At 46.4% G+C, this 14,817-nt stretch overlaps 1 protein-coding gene across 1 annotated transcript in view; it reads left to right on the forward strand.

Annotated features, from left to right (window-relative positions):
• Positions 1–14,817, forward strand: part of LOC104668901 (serine/threonine-protein kinase SIK3) — a 55,275-nt gene extending 40,458 nt beyond the window's left edge. Inside the window, 5 exon segments of the mRNA XM_030917417.1 lie at positions 1–430; positions 9,336–9,499; positions 10,679–10,811; positions 11,717–11,887; positions 12,620–14,817. Coding sequence (XP_030773277.1) covers positions 1–430; positions 9,336–9,499; positions 10,679–10,811; positions 11,717–11,874 — 885 coding nt within the window. The 3' untranslated portion in view covers positions 11,875–11,887; positions 12,620–14,817.

Below are 14,817 nucleotides of genomic sequence, written 5' to 3' on the forward strand. Positions count from 1 at the left end.
GGGACTCTGGCTCCCAGCCTTGCAGGACAGAGCATGACAGAGCGCCAGGCTTTATCCTATCAAAATGCTGACTCTTATCACCATCACACCAGCCCCCAGCATCTGCTACAAATCAGGGCACAAGAATGTATCTCACAGGCTTCCTCAGCCACCCCGCCCCACGGGTATGCTCATCAGCCGGCACTGATGCATTCAGAGAGCATGGAGGAGGACTGCTCGTGTGAGGGGGCCAAGGACGGCTTCCCAGACAGTAAGAGTTCAAGTACATTGACCAAAGGTTGCCATGACAGCCCTTTGCTCTTGAGTACCAGTGGACCTGGGGACCCTGAATCTTTGCTAGGAACTGTGAGTCATGCCCAGGAATTGGGGATACATCCCTATGGTCATCAGCCAACTGTTGCATTCAGTAAAAATAAGGTGCCCAGCAGAGGTAAGTGTCTCCTCACAGTGAAAGTCCTGGGCCAGTCTGCCCTAATCAACTGACTCAGTAATGTTATCTTTTTTCAGCTAGTATTCTGTGTTCCTAAGAAAAAAAGAATTTCTGAGAAGAGCTTCAGGACCTTCTTGGGGAGAAGCATGTAGGAAGTGGGCATTGGTGGGTGAGGGCTCCATTTTCAAAATCAAAGGACCATGACACAAAATTAGCACTTAGTCAATAAGACAGATGATCTGTTTCCCTTATTTATACCACGGTTTCTTGGAACCCAGAAATTCTTGACTGCCATCAAAAGAGCTAACTTTAACTTTGCAGTAGAAAAAAGTCAGCCAAACATAATTTAGTGTAAATAGTGGGGGAACAAGAGTCAAAGCACCTTAATTCTGCTCTTGCAGCTATCATATATGTGATAACTTTGTCATTTAAACCCTCTGATTCTGATTTCCCTCATCTGTGAAGAAGGTGCGGAGGAACAATGGAGTATCTTAGAGTATCTGTGGAGATGAAAACATGTATATATGTTTGTTTCTATGTAATGTTTGTGTGAGAGAGAGAAAGAGGCACATTCAGATGATCTGAAGTGTATGATTTCCGTGCATAAGTGAGGTATTATTACTCTGGTCGTTTTATTAGTGAGCTAAATGTGGAATATTACAGCATCATAAGGGGCCCCATTATTTCATTTTGTACCACTTTATAATTAATGAGTATATTCATTCTCATTCTGAAGGAGATCAGGATTACACTCAGTAAGTTATACTTAGAAAATATAGTTCTGTTAGCATCATAGCATTCATCCTAGACAAAACCAGGAATCTTGCAATTTACCACTCCTCACCATTGCCATCCAAGGGAATAAAAAGCAATTTATCTGTAAACCGTACAACCCTGAGACTGAGCAGTTTCTTCCATCCTTCCCTCCCTGGAATTACCTGCATCTTCTGCCCTGTCCTTTAAAGGCAATGCTGAAAACTCAGCTCCAAGGGGAATTCAGTCCTGCGGCACAGAGCAGTGGAGAAGGCCTTGCTGTAAAGTGGTTTCTGTGAAAAAGCCTTGGTGGTGCCAAGTTATACTCATTATGCACTCTTAGGGAGGGAATTGTTGCCTGAAATGCCAATTCAAGCCTGACCTTTTGAACAGGTGGGTGTCATCCAGCTCAGAGGCTGGCTCCAGTGAGATGTATTGTGTCCACCTGTGGCTGCTGTAGTCTTAGTGGACATAGGAGGGTGGGAGCTTTCAGAACCAGGTCATAGGTGGAATGGTTAACAGACCTGAGGGTATTTAGGATTGGGAGGAAAAACTAAGAGAAACACCACACTTGTTAGTTGGAAGAAGGGATCAGATTTTTCTGGGTTCATATTATGGGGCAGTCCCGAGATCAAGATAGAAGTTGCAGCAAATTTCAGCTCATCCTATGGAAGAGCTTTATAAGAACTCTCCAGAATAGGCTGCCTTAGCAACCTGGGAGCTTTCTAACAGAGGTGGGATGATGGTATGGGGATGTTGTGGAAAAGATTCCCCTGCAGATGGAAGCTTCCAGCACACTATAGTTGGCATGAAAAGGAGATGAGCTCACATTTCTTTCTTTTTTTTTTTTTTGAGATGGAGTCTCACTGTGTCGCCCAGGCTGGAGTGCAGTGGTGCAGTCTCGGCTCACTGCAAGCTCCTCCCAGTTTCACGCCATTCTCCTGCCTCAGCCTCCCGAGTAACTGGGACTACAGGTGCCCGCCACCACGCCCGGCAATTTTTTTGTATTTTTAGTAGAGACGGGCTTTCACCATGTTAGCCAGGATGGTCTCGATCTCCTGACCTCGTGATCCGCCCACCTCAGCCTCCGAAAGTGCTGGGATTACAGACGTGAGCCACCGCGCCCGGCCAAGCTCGACATTTCTGTTGTGCCTTCCATGTGCCAGTCACCAAATGCTGTTCACATACAGATTCATTTAATCCTCACAACAACTGTACAACCCTAGAATAACCAACTCTTACTCCCATTTACCAGTGCAACAGCAGAGGCACAGAGATTAAGTAATTTGTCCCCAAAGTCAAGAGGTATTTAGTGGCAGCTGAACATAAGAGTACTCACACTAGCTGTCACTGACAAGAGAGATGCTCACTGAGCAAGTCCCGGGTGTGCAGGGCACTGAGGAAGGAGTGCACAGCTACAGCAAACAGTGCTTCTGCCCTCCACCCCTGCCCCAGCCTGGGTCACCGTGTACTTTCAATACTTCTTGAAATGTTTTTCTTCAAAAATTATTTTCTCTAGTTTCTCTTTACCTTCCTTCCTGTGTGACTTCAATGTATAGAAAGTCTGGAGAGCATAATTCCCCATTGTCCCCTGATTGTCAGAGGACCCCTTCTTCGGCAGGCATGCTAGTCTGTTGAGTACCCACTGTTGGTGCAAGTGCTGTGGGCACACCAGAGAAGGGAAAGATTAGTTCAGTCCAAGGAATGAGGTAGGTTTCCAGCAGTAAGTAGCTTGTGGGTTGGGTCCTGGTAGATGAAGAAGATTTGCCATTTGGATCTAGAGGAGAAGCAAGAGAAAAGAACAGTGGGTGGGACTGTCTAAAGGAATTTTTCCAAGGACGGCAGCAGGCTTGGTTCGTTTGAAGTACAGTGTACATGAAGGCATTAGTAGAAGCTAAGGACAGAGGTTTTCTAAAATGCATCGTCTAGACTAAGCTGTACCATGAAAAAAACTCAAGTTTCTTCTTCTTCTTCTTCTTCTTTTTTTTTTTTTTTTTAAGGCAGAGTCTCACACTGTTTCCCATGCTGGAATTCAGTGGCACCATCTCGGCTCACTGCAACCTCCATCTCCTGGGTTCAAGCTATTCTCCTGCCTCAGCCTCCTGAGTAGCCGGGATTATAGGCATGCACCACCACGCCTGGCTTTTTTGTAGAGACGGGGTTTCACCATGTTGGCCAGGCTGGTCTTGAACTCCTGACCTCAAGTGATCCACCCACCTCAGCCTCACAAAGTGCTGGGATTACAGGCATGAACCACCATGCCCGGCCTTCAAGTTTCTTTTGAAAACTTCAGAGCTTACATTTTTACTTTACCGAAAAAATCATCAGATAATTTACTGTTCACTTTTGTCATGAAAGGCTTATAATGCTGTGCCCCCACCGCCCTGCAGGCAAGTGGAGGAGCTTACTCTTCTCAACCATTCTGGCCAGGAAGGAATGCCTGCTGTTTCTTTTAATGGTCTCTCCATCTCAACTGTGTTGCACAAGACTCTACTGTAGGTGCTGTGCAAATGCAGAGATGAAAGCATAAAGAATCTGTCCTCAGGGAGCTTCTACTCTACCGGGGGATGTAAAACAAGCTCATAAACAGCTTTGCTGTGAAGTGCTAGGTACTGAGTGCTACAAGAAGTATCATTAAGAAGAGCAGAGCTAGTGTGATCTTCTTAGCATTTCTTAAGGGTAGATGAACAGGGATTGTTGTTATTTAGTTACTTTTTGAGCCAGGGTCTTGCTCTGTCACCTAGGCTAGAGTGCAGTGGTACAACCACGGTTCACTGCAGCCTCGACTTCCTGGGCTCAAGCAATCCTCCCACCTCAACTTCCTGAGCAGCTGGGACTACAGGTGTGTGCTACTACACCCAGCTAATTTTTTCTTTCCCTTTGGTAGAGATGGGGTCTTGCTATGTTGCTGGGCTCAAACAATCCTCCCTCCTCGGCCTCCCAAAATGCTGGGATTACAGGCACGAGCCACCACACCCAGCCATGTTGGTATTAGTAAAGGAAAATTAGATGCCATCGTATCAGTGTCCATGGTTACCTATTTCCTTGATGGCGATTTGCCACCAGCCAATATGAGGCCAGGCACTGTGAGAGCACTGAGCAGGCAGCATGCCAAAGGTTTGGAGAAGTGTCAGATTTCACATGCCCCACGCTGTCTGTAATCTCCCTGCCTGCCACCTTAAAAGGAAAAGCAAGGTTTGTCTTCTATAGCGGTACATACACTTGATTTTTTTGACTTTGCAAATAAATACAGCAGCATAATCAGTCTACACCATGAGATTACCAACTGGAACTCACAAAGAAAACCACATCCTCTTCTCTGAGCTCAGTCAGCCTCAGCATTATTACTCAGGCCTCACAGAGCAGTAAAATGCTGACAGAGTCAGAGGAGTTACCCCAGAGCCTTTAAGGGGAGTATGCAGGCACGTCACTGCTCCCATTTTCTCTCAAAACCCAGTAAGTGAGTAAGGACGAGTCAACATTGACAGATTCAATAGAGAATTGTGCAAGTTGCCCCAAAGTTCCCCGGGCAGGTGAGTGGTGTGCATTGTGTCCGTTTGTGCATTTTCCCCCTTGTGTGATCGGACGATCATCCCACCTCTGCACTCTCTTAGCTTTAGTTTGATAAATTCGAGCATGTAACTCTGGGGAACCGTCTTTCCTCCATGATTTCTATGTCCTTTGGTAGCTGCTGAATTGGCATAAAGGGTTGCCAAAGATTTGATCCTCAATTTCATGTTCCTTGGGCAGTGGGTTAGTCTGTTTATACCCCCCAAAATGGTCAATAGGGTCTCATTCATGGAGTGTCACAAAGGACTTCTAAACTCAGGGTCAGCATTCTTACCAAAAATCAGACTTGACTTACTTGGTCTCTTACAGCTGATTAAAGACTCTTTCACATGTGTTGTCTTTTTGAGCCCGCAAACAACCCTCGGTTTTCAGATCAGGAACCCTGAGGAGAAGCTGAAAGATTTGCCAACACTTGTGTAATTTGCTGGTGAGGGAGCTGGGTCCTGACTTCAAGTTTTCTGATCCCTGGTCATAGATTTTTCCTTCACACCTCTTTGCCCACTCTGTGCCCAGTTTTCTGACCCCTGGTCATATATTTTGTCCTTCACACCTCTTTGCTCACTCTGTGCCCTCCAAGCACAGCTGCCTTAGAGAGATGCTAGCCTCCAGGTCTTTGACCTACTGATGATACTGAAACTTGAGCAGACAGAACCCTGGTGTATCCCCTGACTCCTGTTAATGCTCTTTTTCATCTCGTTTTTAACTCACATTTGTCTGTCCTGAATCAGAGGCTTCTCCTGGAAATTAAAGTTTCCCTGAGTCATTTGTTCATTTACATATGGGTAAATTGTCCCTCATAATTCTGCAAGCAGGGTTCTGTAATTAAATCTATTTCCTTGTTTGTTTTTGTCAGCTGACTCAGTACGCCCTTATGCACTCAGAAATAACATTTCTAAACTGAATATAAATTATGCCAGACTTTATTGAGCTTTTACAATGCAGTAACCTCTATGAAGCACTCCACACCCATTGAGTCAGTCCTGTTGTACAGATAACTAAGACCCAGCAGAGCGGGATAATTCACCCAAGCTCCCGCTCCTCAGGAAGCAGTGAAGCCAGGATTTACGGCCAAGTCTTCCTGACTCCAGAGCTTGCGCTCATGACCCTTGTGCTCAACTCCAGCTTGGCTGAGGGATGAGCTCTGGGCTGGGAGTCAGGAAGACCCCCCACATGGTTTGTCAGGCAGTCACTTGTTCTGTCTTGGTGCCTACAGGCATCAGACCTGAAGGTGGGGAAGAGAGCAGTCAAGGCAGAGCCCAAAGGTGGGTGGTGGGTGTTTTGGTTTGCAGGGGCCCCATTCTCAGGAATAAAAACAAGTTCTAAGAGAGGGAGGGAAAAGACCCTTAAAAGACACGGCAAACAAACCAAAACACTGAGGCCTCCAGAAGAGGCAGGAAGGCTCCAACCAGGACTGTATACATTTTGTTAGCTTTGCTGTTTCCTCATGGTTAGTAATGATCTTTTAAAAATCTTTAAACAGGAGAGCGCTCATGTTTGTCCTTGCAGAGAGCAAAGAGATGCAACTGATGAGATTTGCATCCAACTATATAATCAGGCTTAAAGGAAAAAAACACCCCAAGGAATTGAGTAGATGATGTTAGCTATCGAAGACAACATAGGTTTTTGAAAAAGTAAGAAGCGGCTGCTTGCATTGCTTCTTGGCAAAGCAGACAGAATCATCATTTCCTCACTCCTACACAGCCATGTTGCACCACTTCCTGCCAGTGGTTTTTGGTTGGCCTTGGCGCCAACATGCGAGTAGTGCCCACTGAGAGGAACTGGGCAGAGTGGGTAGGACGGGCGGGCTAATCCCACAGAGCAAGTCCTGGTATCCTTTTTTTTTTTTTTTTTTTTTGAGACGGGGGTCTCGCTCTGTCACCCAGAGTGGAGTGCAGTGGCGTGATCTCGGCTCACTGCAAGCTCCGCCTCCTGGGTTCACGCCATTCTCCTGCCTCAGCCTCCAGAATAACTGGGACTACAGGCACCTGCCACCACACCCGGCTAATTTTTTGTATTTTTAGTAGAGATGGGGTTTCACCGCGTTAGCCAGGATGGTCTCGATCTCCTGACCTCGTGATCCACCCGCCTCGGCCTCCCAAAGTGCTGGGATTACAGGCGTGAGCCACCACGCCCAGCCGTCCTGGTGTAGGTTTTCTTTCATCTTCTTCTCTCTGCTGGTTTTTAGCTGGCTGTAGCATAAGAGTTGGCTTCTGGCTGTTACTTTTACCTCTTTGCTCAGAGAACTTTCAAGAGATTTCTCACTTGCCATCATCTTTGGTAGTTGGGAAGCTCCCTTCTCCTCTAATTTTCTCCAGAATGTCTTGCACTACTAGCAATGTGCATGTCAGGTAGCTTCCCTCCCTTTCCATCCTGCCTCTGCCCCTAAGTCCGAGCCTAACCTTAATCATCATAGAAAACCATTTAAATACAGAGACCTGAAATCCTTTACCCAACAGTCAAGAAGTATGCTTTGCTTTCATTATTCAAATAGCTCATTGGAATGGCACAGTTAGCATTAGAGCTGTGTTTGCTATTAAGAGTTTTTTTTTTTTTTTTAAACTTAGTCCCACCAAGAGTCAGTTCATCCAAGATAAGCTCAGTAGTTTCCAAGAAGCATTAACTCAGAAAACCAACCAAGCAAATACAACTTATTTTCAAGTCCCAGGCTTTTAAAGACTGAAGTCAGAAGTGCTACCAGGAGGATCCTGTCAACATGGGTGTGGCTTTGATAGTCTTCTTGACTATCCTTGATCAAGAAAAAGTACTCATTCCTCTTTCTCTCCAATTCTAATCTATAGAGTTGTATGCTCTGACAGGATAGTAGCCCATATTAAGACAGTGTTTATTTTTATTATTCTTTTTTGAGATAGAGTCTCACTCTGTTGCCCAGGCTGGAGTGCAGTGGCATGGTCTTGGCTCACTGCAATCTCTGCCTTCTGAGTTCAAGCAATTCTCCTGCCTCAGCCTCCTGAGTAGCTGGGACTACAGGTGCATGCCACCACACCTGGCTAATTTTTGTATTTTTAGTAGAGGCAGGGTTTCGCCATGTTGGCCAGGCTGGTCTCGAACTCCTGACCTCAGGTGATCCACCTGCCCCGGCCTCCCAAAGTGCTGGGATTACACACTCCCGGCCTAAAGAGCATTTACTGACATCAGTGAAAGAGATCATAATGGGTATAGGACAGTTTCTAGAACACTGAAGGTTCACAGACATACATGAGATATAGTTCTTGCCTGCAAATAATTTATAGTCTAATGTGAATGATTAAGTACATAATTGAACATGGTAACAAGGATAATGTTAGAGCAATCAGACACAAAGTCTTTTGAAGTTTAAAGGAAGAAATGATCTATTTCTGTTTGAAAGGAAAAGTTTAATAAAGACAATAGCATTTGATATGAACATAGAATGATGAGTTGCTTTGGATTGGCACGAATGGAGGCAGAAGAATCAGTTATTTGCAGATAGAAGGAACAGTGAGAGCAAATGCATAGAATCGTGCATAGATGGGGGACAGTTAAGTGGTCCCATTTGACTACAGCTTAGAATGTGTGGAGAGGGGAGTATGAGACACTGATTGGAAGATGGCCGGGGGCAGTGTTGTAAAACGAAAGTGAATGGACTACAGAGTGGTTGGTCTTTGTAGGGTAGTAATGGGGGATTGGTTATGAGTCTAGCAAAATAATCCAGGCAAGAGGTAGTCAGGTTTCCATGAGATTGGCAACAAAGGGATTGAAGTGACCAGCATTGCAAAGGTAGATTCAGCGCCAGGAGTAAGGAATCAATAGTGGCCCCAAGAGCTTATGCCTGGAAGATTTGGAAAATGAGGCATCAGTACTACAATGTCTGAAGGAGTAGCAGGTTATGGGGGAAGTGGATGGGTTTGGAGCTGGACATGGTAAGTGCTACATGCTGGTTAGATATCCAAGGAAAGATACCTAGTAAGTAGCTGGAAGTATGGATCTGGGGCTTAAAGGAGCACTTCAGTAATTCTTTACATAAAGGCAGTACAGCCATGAAAACAGATGATGTTGCCAAAGTAAGTGTGGGGAGAGAGAAGGTCAAGGACAAAAATGTGGAGAGTACTTGCTTAGAAAGGGTAGAGGGGCCATCAAAGGAGTCAGAAGCAGCAGTTACAGAAGTAGAAAGAGGAGAGGAGCAGCGTGGTACACTGAGGTCGCTGGGGGAGGAGAGAGGAGGCAGCCGCAGAACAGACGCATCCTCCCAGGCTAGAGCGTCCTGAAAGCTCTGAGAGTAATTCTCATGTGCATCTAGGTTTGAGAACAGATCACTGTTAATTCAACAGAGAAATGAAAGAAGAGAAGGTTCAGTGGGGTCCAGCCATGCCCTGTTATGTGGGATTTTTTTCCCTAAGGGTGTGACCCCCTCCCCTACAGCTCATCTTTTGGAGGGCTGGTCCAGGCTCCTCTCAGCTGTGACCACTGGCTGAGGATTAGCAGTTAGTGTTACACGGTCTCCTCAGCCTTGCCCATTGTCCCTTGCAAGACGTTTCTTGGATGGGAGTTTCCAGTGCTGGGAGAAGTTCCGCCCCACTGACTCTATTCTGCTGTGTCTCCTCAGAGCCTGTCATAGGGAACTGCATGGATAGAAGTTCTCCAGGACAAGCAGTGGAGCTGCCGGATCACAATGGGCTCGGGTACCCAGCACGCCCTTCTGTCCATGAGCACCACAGGCCCCGGGCCCTCCAGAGACACCACACGATCCAGAACAGCGACGATGCTTATGTATGTTGGTCCCTCCTGCTGCGCAGAGGTGGATCCTCCCAGTCCCAGCCTTGAAACAGAGCATAGTGATGTGGGGTAGCCACTCTTGGCCGCTTTCCTCAGTTGGCAGCCAGACTTTCTGGAAACTGGGGGGAGCATTTCTTTTCTTCGTCTTTTTTTTTTTTTTTTTTTTTTTTGAGACGGAGTCTCACTCTGTCGCCCAGGCTGGAGGACAGTGGTGCAATCTCAGCTCACTACAACTTCCACCTCCCCAGTTCAAGTGAATCTTGTGCCTCAGCCTCCTGAGTAGCTGCGACTACAGGTGCCTGCCACCACGCCTGGCTAATTTTTGTATTTTTAGTAGGTATGGGGTTTTACCATATTGGCCAGGCTGGTCTCGAACTCCTGGCCTCAAGTGATCCATCCGCCTTGAGAGCATTTCTTTGAGTCACCCTAACAGACCAAACCTTAATTCAAGTAGAATCTGTGCTCCAAATTTTAAACCAAAGAATCAGAAATAGTTGCCATCTGTTCCCTGTAGTTTTGGTTATTAAACCTCTTCTTAGTCTAAACTCAGGCCCCAGCAAATGAGCCCATAAGCTTCTGGTTATTTTTCAGCAGCTACATTGAGCTTACTCAGATCAGGGCAACTGGTGGGCCTCAGCAGTTTTGTTTTCCTAGGGTGGCGCTAGTCTAGTAGCTAGCCACATGTGGCTATTCAAATCTAAACCAATTAAAATTAAAAGCAATTAAAAATTCAGTTCCTCAGTCACACTTGAAGTGCTCAGTAGCCAGTTGTGGCTACTGGTTACCATATTGGACAGGACAGACAGAGAACATTTCCATCACTGCAGAGTGTGACTGGATGGTGCTGTTCCTAAGACAAAGTCCCAGTGGAGATGGGGAGAGGTCGGAAACCTGGTTTTAGAAGGCCATGTAGGTGTCAAGGTATCACCACCAGCTGAGATTTGCCGCATCCGCACCACCCTCACCACCCCACAGGGGAAAGCCAGGCAGCTTCCCACACTGCGGCTGTGGAGCGCCCCCCTTTGGGTGGTGCTGTAGAGGAAGGAGTCTGGAGTGGGGCCCCAGGGTGTCTTTTGCCTGCTATCCTTCAGAAGGACCAGCTGTCTTTAGGGGTTGCCTGAGAGTGGTGCCTTCTCTGGTGTGCTTATTTCTTCTCTTAACTGTTTTCTGCAGGTACAGCTGGATAACTTGCCAGGAATGAGTCTTGTGGCTGGGAAAGCACTTAGCTCGGCCCGGATGTCGGATGCAGTTCTCAGTCAGTCTTCGCTCATGGGCAGCCAGCAGTTTCAGGATGGGGAAAGTGAGGGTGAGGAGCCTTATGCATGGGGCACTCCAGAGAAGTTCCTGGAGGGGCCTCCCTCCATCTTCCGTGACTGCTCCCCTCTTCGGTAGGAAGAGCTCGTGGAGAGGTAGAGCCACAGCATCCCACACGTTCTGGACACAGCCCCTTTCCCCACTGGTCTTCCCTGAGTGCGGGTGTGTAAAGGAGTTGTGGCTTCTGGCCAGATGGCACAGGGCTCTCCCATTCCTGTCTCTCTTCTCTGTGATGATATGCCTTCAGTCACTTTTTCGGTTCTGCTTAGAGGGCATCAGGTCCTAATGGCACATTTTTAGCTCTTCTTGGAGCCAGTCGAGGGAGGGTGTCATAACAAATAATAGGTGTAGGCCTTGGACAGGACAGGTCTGCCATCAGTCCCAAGGCTGTCCTTTTCAGGCTCTGCAGGCGAGGCACTTGGCTTTCTGGTCCCTGAGATCCTCATCTATAAAGTGGCAAAAATGACAAAGCCTTTATCCTACCTCGTGCTCTGAGGGCTGCCTGGCTTAGTGAGTATAAAGTGCTTAGCACAATGTCTGGAACACAGACAGTGCCAGGAATGGGTGCCTGCAGGCAGTAAAATTATTGTCCCTTTCACCCTTTAAGAGGTGGTCCTTTCTGAAGGAGTCCTCTATCTTCTCTCTCACTACAGTAGTTGATCTTACCTAAGGATGGGAAAGGGTAAAGGAAAAGGGCAAAAACGGAAGAGGCAGAGGAGAATACAAGAAGAATCTTGGTCACTCAACACCTTGAGGGCCTGCTGTGAGCTAGAATTCAGGGCTGGGAGTCAGGCTGTGGGATGCTCAGACAGGTTGCCTTCGATTCCTCGTCTGTCTCCCCCTTGCTCTCCTAGCCCCCCAGTTCCCTGCCAACCTCAGTTCTTTTTGGTCTTGCAGAATGTGGGGCAAGCCTGGGAGGTCATGAGCACCCAGACCTGAGTGATGGCAGCCAGCATTTAAACTCCTCTTGCTATCCGTCTACGTGTATTACAGACATTCTGCTCAGCTACAAGCACCCGGAAGTCTCCTTCAGCATGGAGCAGGCAGGCGTGTAACAAGAAACAGAGAGTGAGTGTCACCCTGGCCAGGGCCAAACCAGCCCTGTGGCCCAGATTGGGAGCTTCAGCCCATGTGTTGTGGTGGCCAGTGCAGTCGACAGTGCCACGCCTCCCCTCGAGGCCTCACAGTTTCTTGCTTTTCATTAACTACCCTGCTAGTTTTAGGGCATGAGGTAGGGGTGGAGGTGTGCAGAAGAAATGCTAAAGACAGTCTCTTGGTTCGGTTATGGGGAATAAGACACAAGACCCGCCTCGTGTTACAGGTGCTGTAGCCTTCATAGAGACAGCAGTGAGCTACGGCTCCAGAGGATGGAGATGACCTCTGGCCAGCATAATAAGGAAAGGAGGAAGTCCTTAAATTCAGTCTAAAAGACAAAACCTGGCAGGAAAACATGTCCAGCCATATTTTTTAAGGCCGTACAGAAGCAAGTGGCAGGATATTCCAGACTAGGGAAATGTGTGATGAGAGGCCCACGGTAGAAAGAATGGGGAAACTGGCTCGTTTGGCTGAAGTAATGCAAAGCGTACACAGCCGGCACCATGGGTTGTATCTGGAAAATACAGATACAGAAGGGGCCTGATGAAAGGGAAGCCACTTGGCAAATCCATATCAGAGCCTCAGTATGGCAAGCTGCCTGAGCACCTGAGGAAAAGTGAACCCGCTGCATTTTTTTAAAAGTTTTAAATGGAATATTTGAGTCTCTTTTCAAACTAATTCTTCTCTGTGTCTGCTTTATTCCAGGTTTTGTGTACAGCTTGGGAATGAAAAGGTTGACCGCAAACCCACAGTGTCTTGCGGCGCTGCGCCAAATTGCTCTTGTGTTTCTCTCCACCCAAAATATCACAGCTCCTTTCCGCACATTTGGCTCAGCCGTGTGCTGTTCTTTTGGGTTCTGAGAGGGTTTTGCCATGTTTGCTTGTATGACCAAGTCACCAAGGAAATAAACAGGAAGGAAATCCATGTTCTTCATCTTTCGTGAAAGTGTATTTGAGTTGCTGGTGTTTTGTTGTGTTTGGGGGTTTGTGTTGTGTTTTGTTTTTGGTATGTTTTCTTCTGGAGGTCATTTACTTTCTTCTTTTTCTTCCTTTTTTTCCTCTCGTTCCTTTTTTGAAACGGGAGAGCAAAGCAGTTAGAGTTCAGAGACCAGGGGCCTCAGGGCCACTCCCTCCCCAGCCTTCATCAGCAGAGCACCCTCCATCCCCCTGCATTGCTCTTCCACAAAAGCAAATACTAAAGGATGCCATCCTCTGGAATCCTACTGGCAGGCAAAGGGAGAGAGGAAGGGTGACGGCTTCTGGCACTTAGAGAACAAAAAGAACAAAAAGAGAGAAACCCCCAAGCCTGGAACCCAGAGAGGTCTTTACTGCTGGGATCCACGGAAAACATGTCTGTCCCAGCAAGATCATATGACGAGTTTAGCACGGAGGCTGAGAATGACCTGGCATAGATGGTTTGCCAGTTAGAATGTCTCAATCGGAGCCTTTGCTTTTTGTGGATAACTCAGCTCCCCTCTTGTAACCTGGAAAGTTGGTTGCCTTTATCATCCTGCTGGTTTTACCCATGGACTGAACACCCGACAGCAGTGCACTATGCTTTCCGTGACATCTTTCATTCTCATTTTATGTTGTGCTATAAAAACGATTGTTTCTCCATATATATATTATATATGTGTATATATATAATATATATGTGTGTGTATATATATTTTATATATATATAATATGTGTATATATATTATATATATATAATATATATATATATATATATGCTCTCCCCTTTCAGCCTCTTCGTCACAGGCAAGAAGTGTAGTAGGTTGCCTTGGGCCCTGCCTCTCTCCTAACCCCCTCTTCCCCACTGGGCACCCTCAGCCCCTATATTTTAATTCTTGATCATGTAGAAATTGTTTTTGGTAAATGTTGATATTATTGTTATTATCATTATTAATAAATAAAGAGAAAAGGAATTTTTGTTTAAATGAGAAATGTTTAACCAGATTCTGTTCTATTTGAATTGTGACTTGCACCTTTTGTTCAAAGTATTTCCTTTAGGCATTGTAATTGTGAACAGCTCTTACTCGTGCCAGTGACAGATGCAGTGGTCTCCTTTCTCCGGTTGAAGCAGTGCATATGCAATAGCTATTGTTTGTGTTATCTTTATTTCTCTTCATTGTTAGAAACCAAAGTCTTCTCTGCTGGCTGGGGCTGAGAGAGGGTCTGGGTTATCTCCTTCTGATCTTCAAAACAAGAGAGAGACCTTGAATACTCTGACTCTCCACCCTTGTTTTTTTCTGAGAAAGGAGAGCAAGAGGTCCTGAGTCCCCTCCTAGTCTTTCATCCTGAATTTGCACAGAGGAAAGCGGGTGCCCGGCATGGCCATCCTGATGTTGCTGGCGGGATCTCCAAGCACCTTGTCCTTCTCCACTGATACTGGCAGCTCGGCTCCTGGACCCAATATCCCTTGAGTGGAATTCTGCAGTGAAAGAGCCCTTCCTGGGAGCTGTCCCATGTTTCCATGGTCCCAGTCTCCCCTCCACTTGGTGGGGTCACCAACTACTCACCAGAAGGGGGCTTACCAAGAAAGCCCTAAAAGCTGTTGACTTATCTGTGCTTGTTCCAGCTCTTATGCCCCCAACCTGCCCTACCACCACCACGTGCTCAGCCTGATCTGTTTACATGGTACTGTATGTATGGGAGAGCAGACTGCACCCTCCAGCAACACCAGAAGAAGGCCAGTGAGCCTACTAACCATGCCATCTTGCAAACTACACTTTAAAAAAAAAAAACTCATTGCTTTGTATTGTAGTAACCAATATGCGCAGTATATGTTGAATGTATATGAACATACTTTCCTATTTGTTCTTTGAAAACGTCAGAAGTATTTTTTTTTTTTTCTCATTTTATGTTGAACTAAAAAGGATTAAAAAAAATCTGCAGACTCAA

This window comes from Rhinopithecus roxellana, chromosome 15, assembly GCF_007565055.1.
Source record: "Rhinopithecus roxellana isolate Shanxi Qingling chromosome 15, ASM756505v1, whole genome shotgun sequence".
In the NCBI taxonomy this organism is placed as follows: Eukaryota; Metazoa; Chordata; class Mammalia; order Primates; family Cercopithecidae; genus Rhinopithecus; species Rhinopithecus roxellana.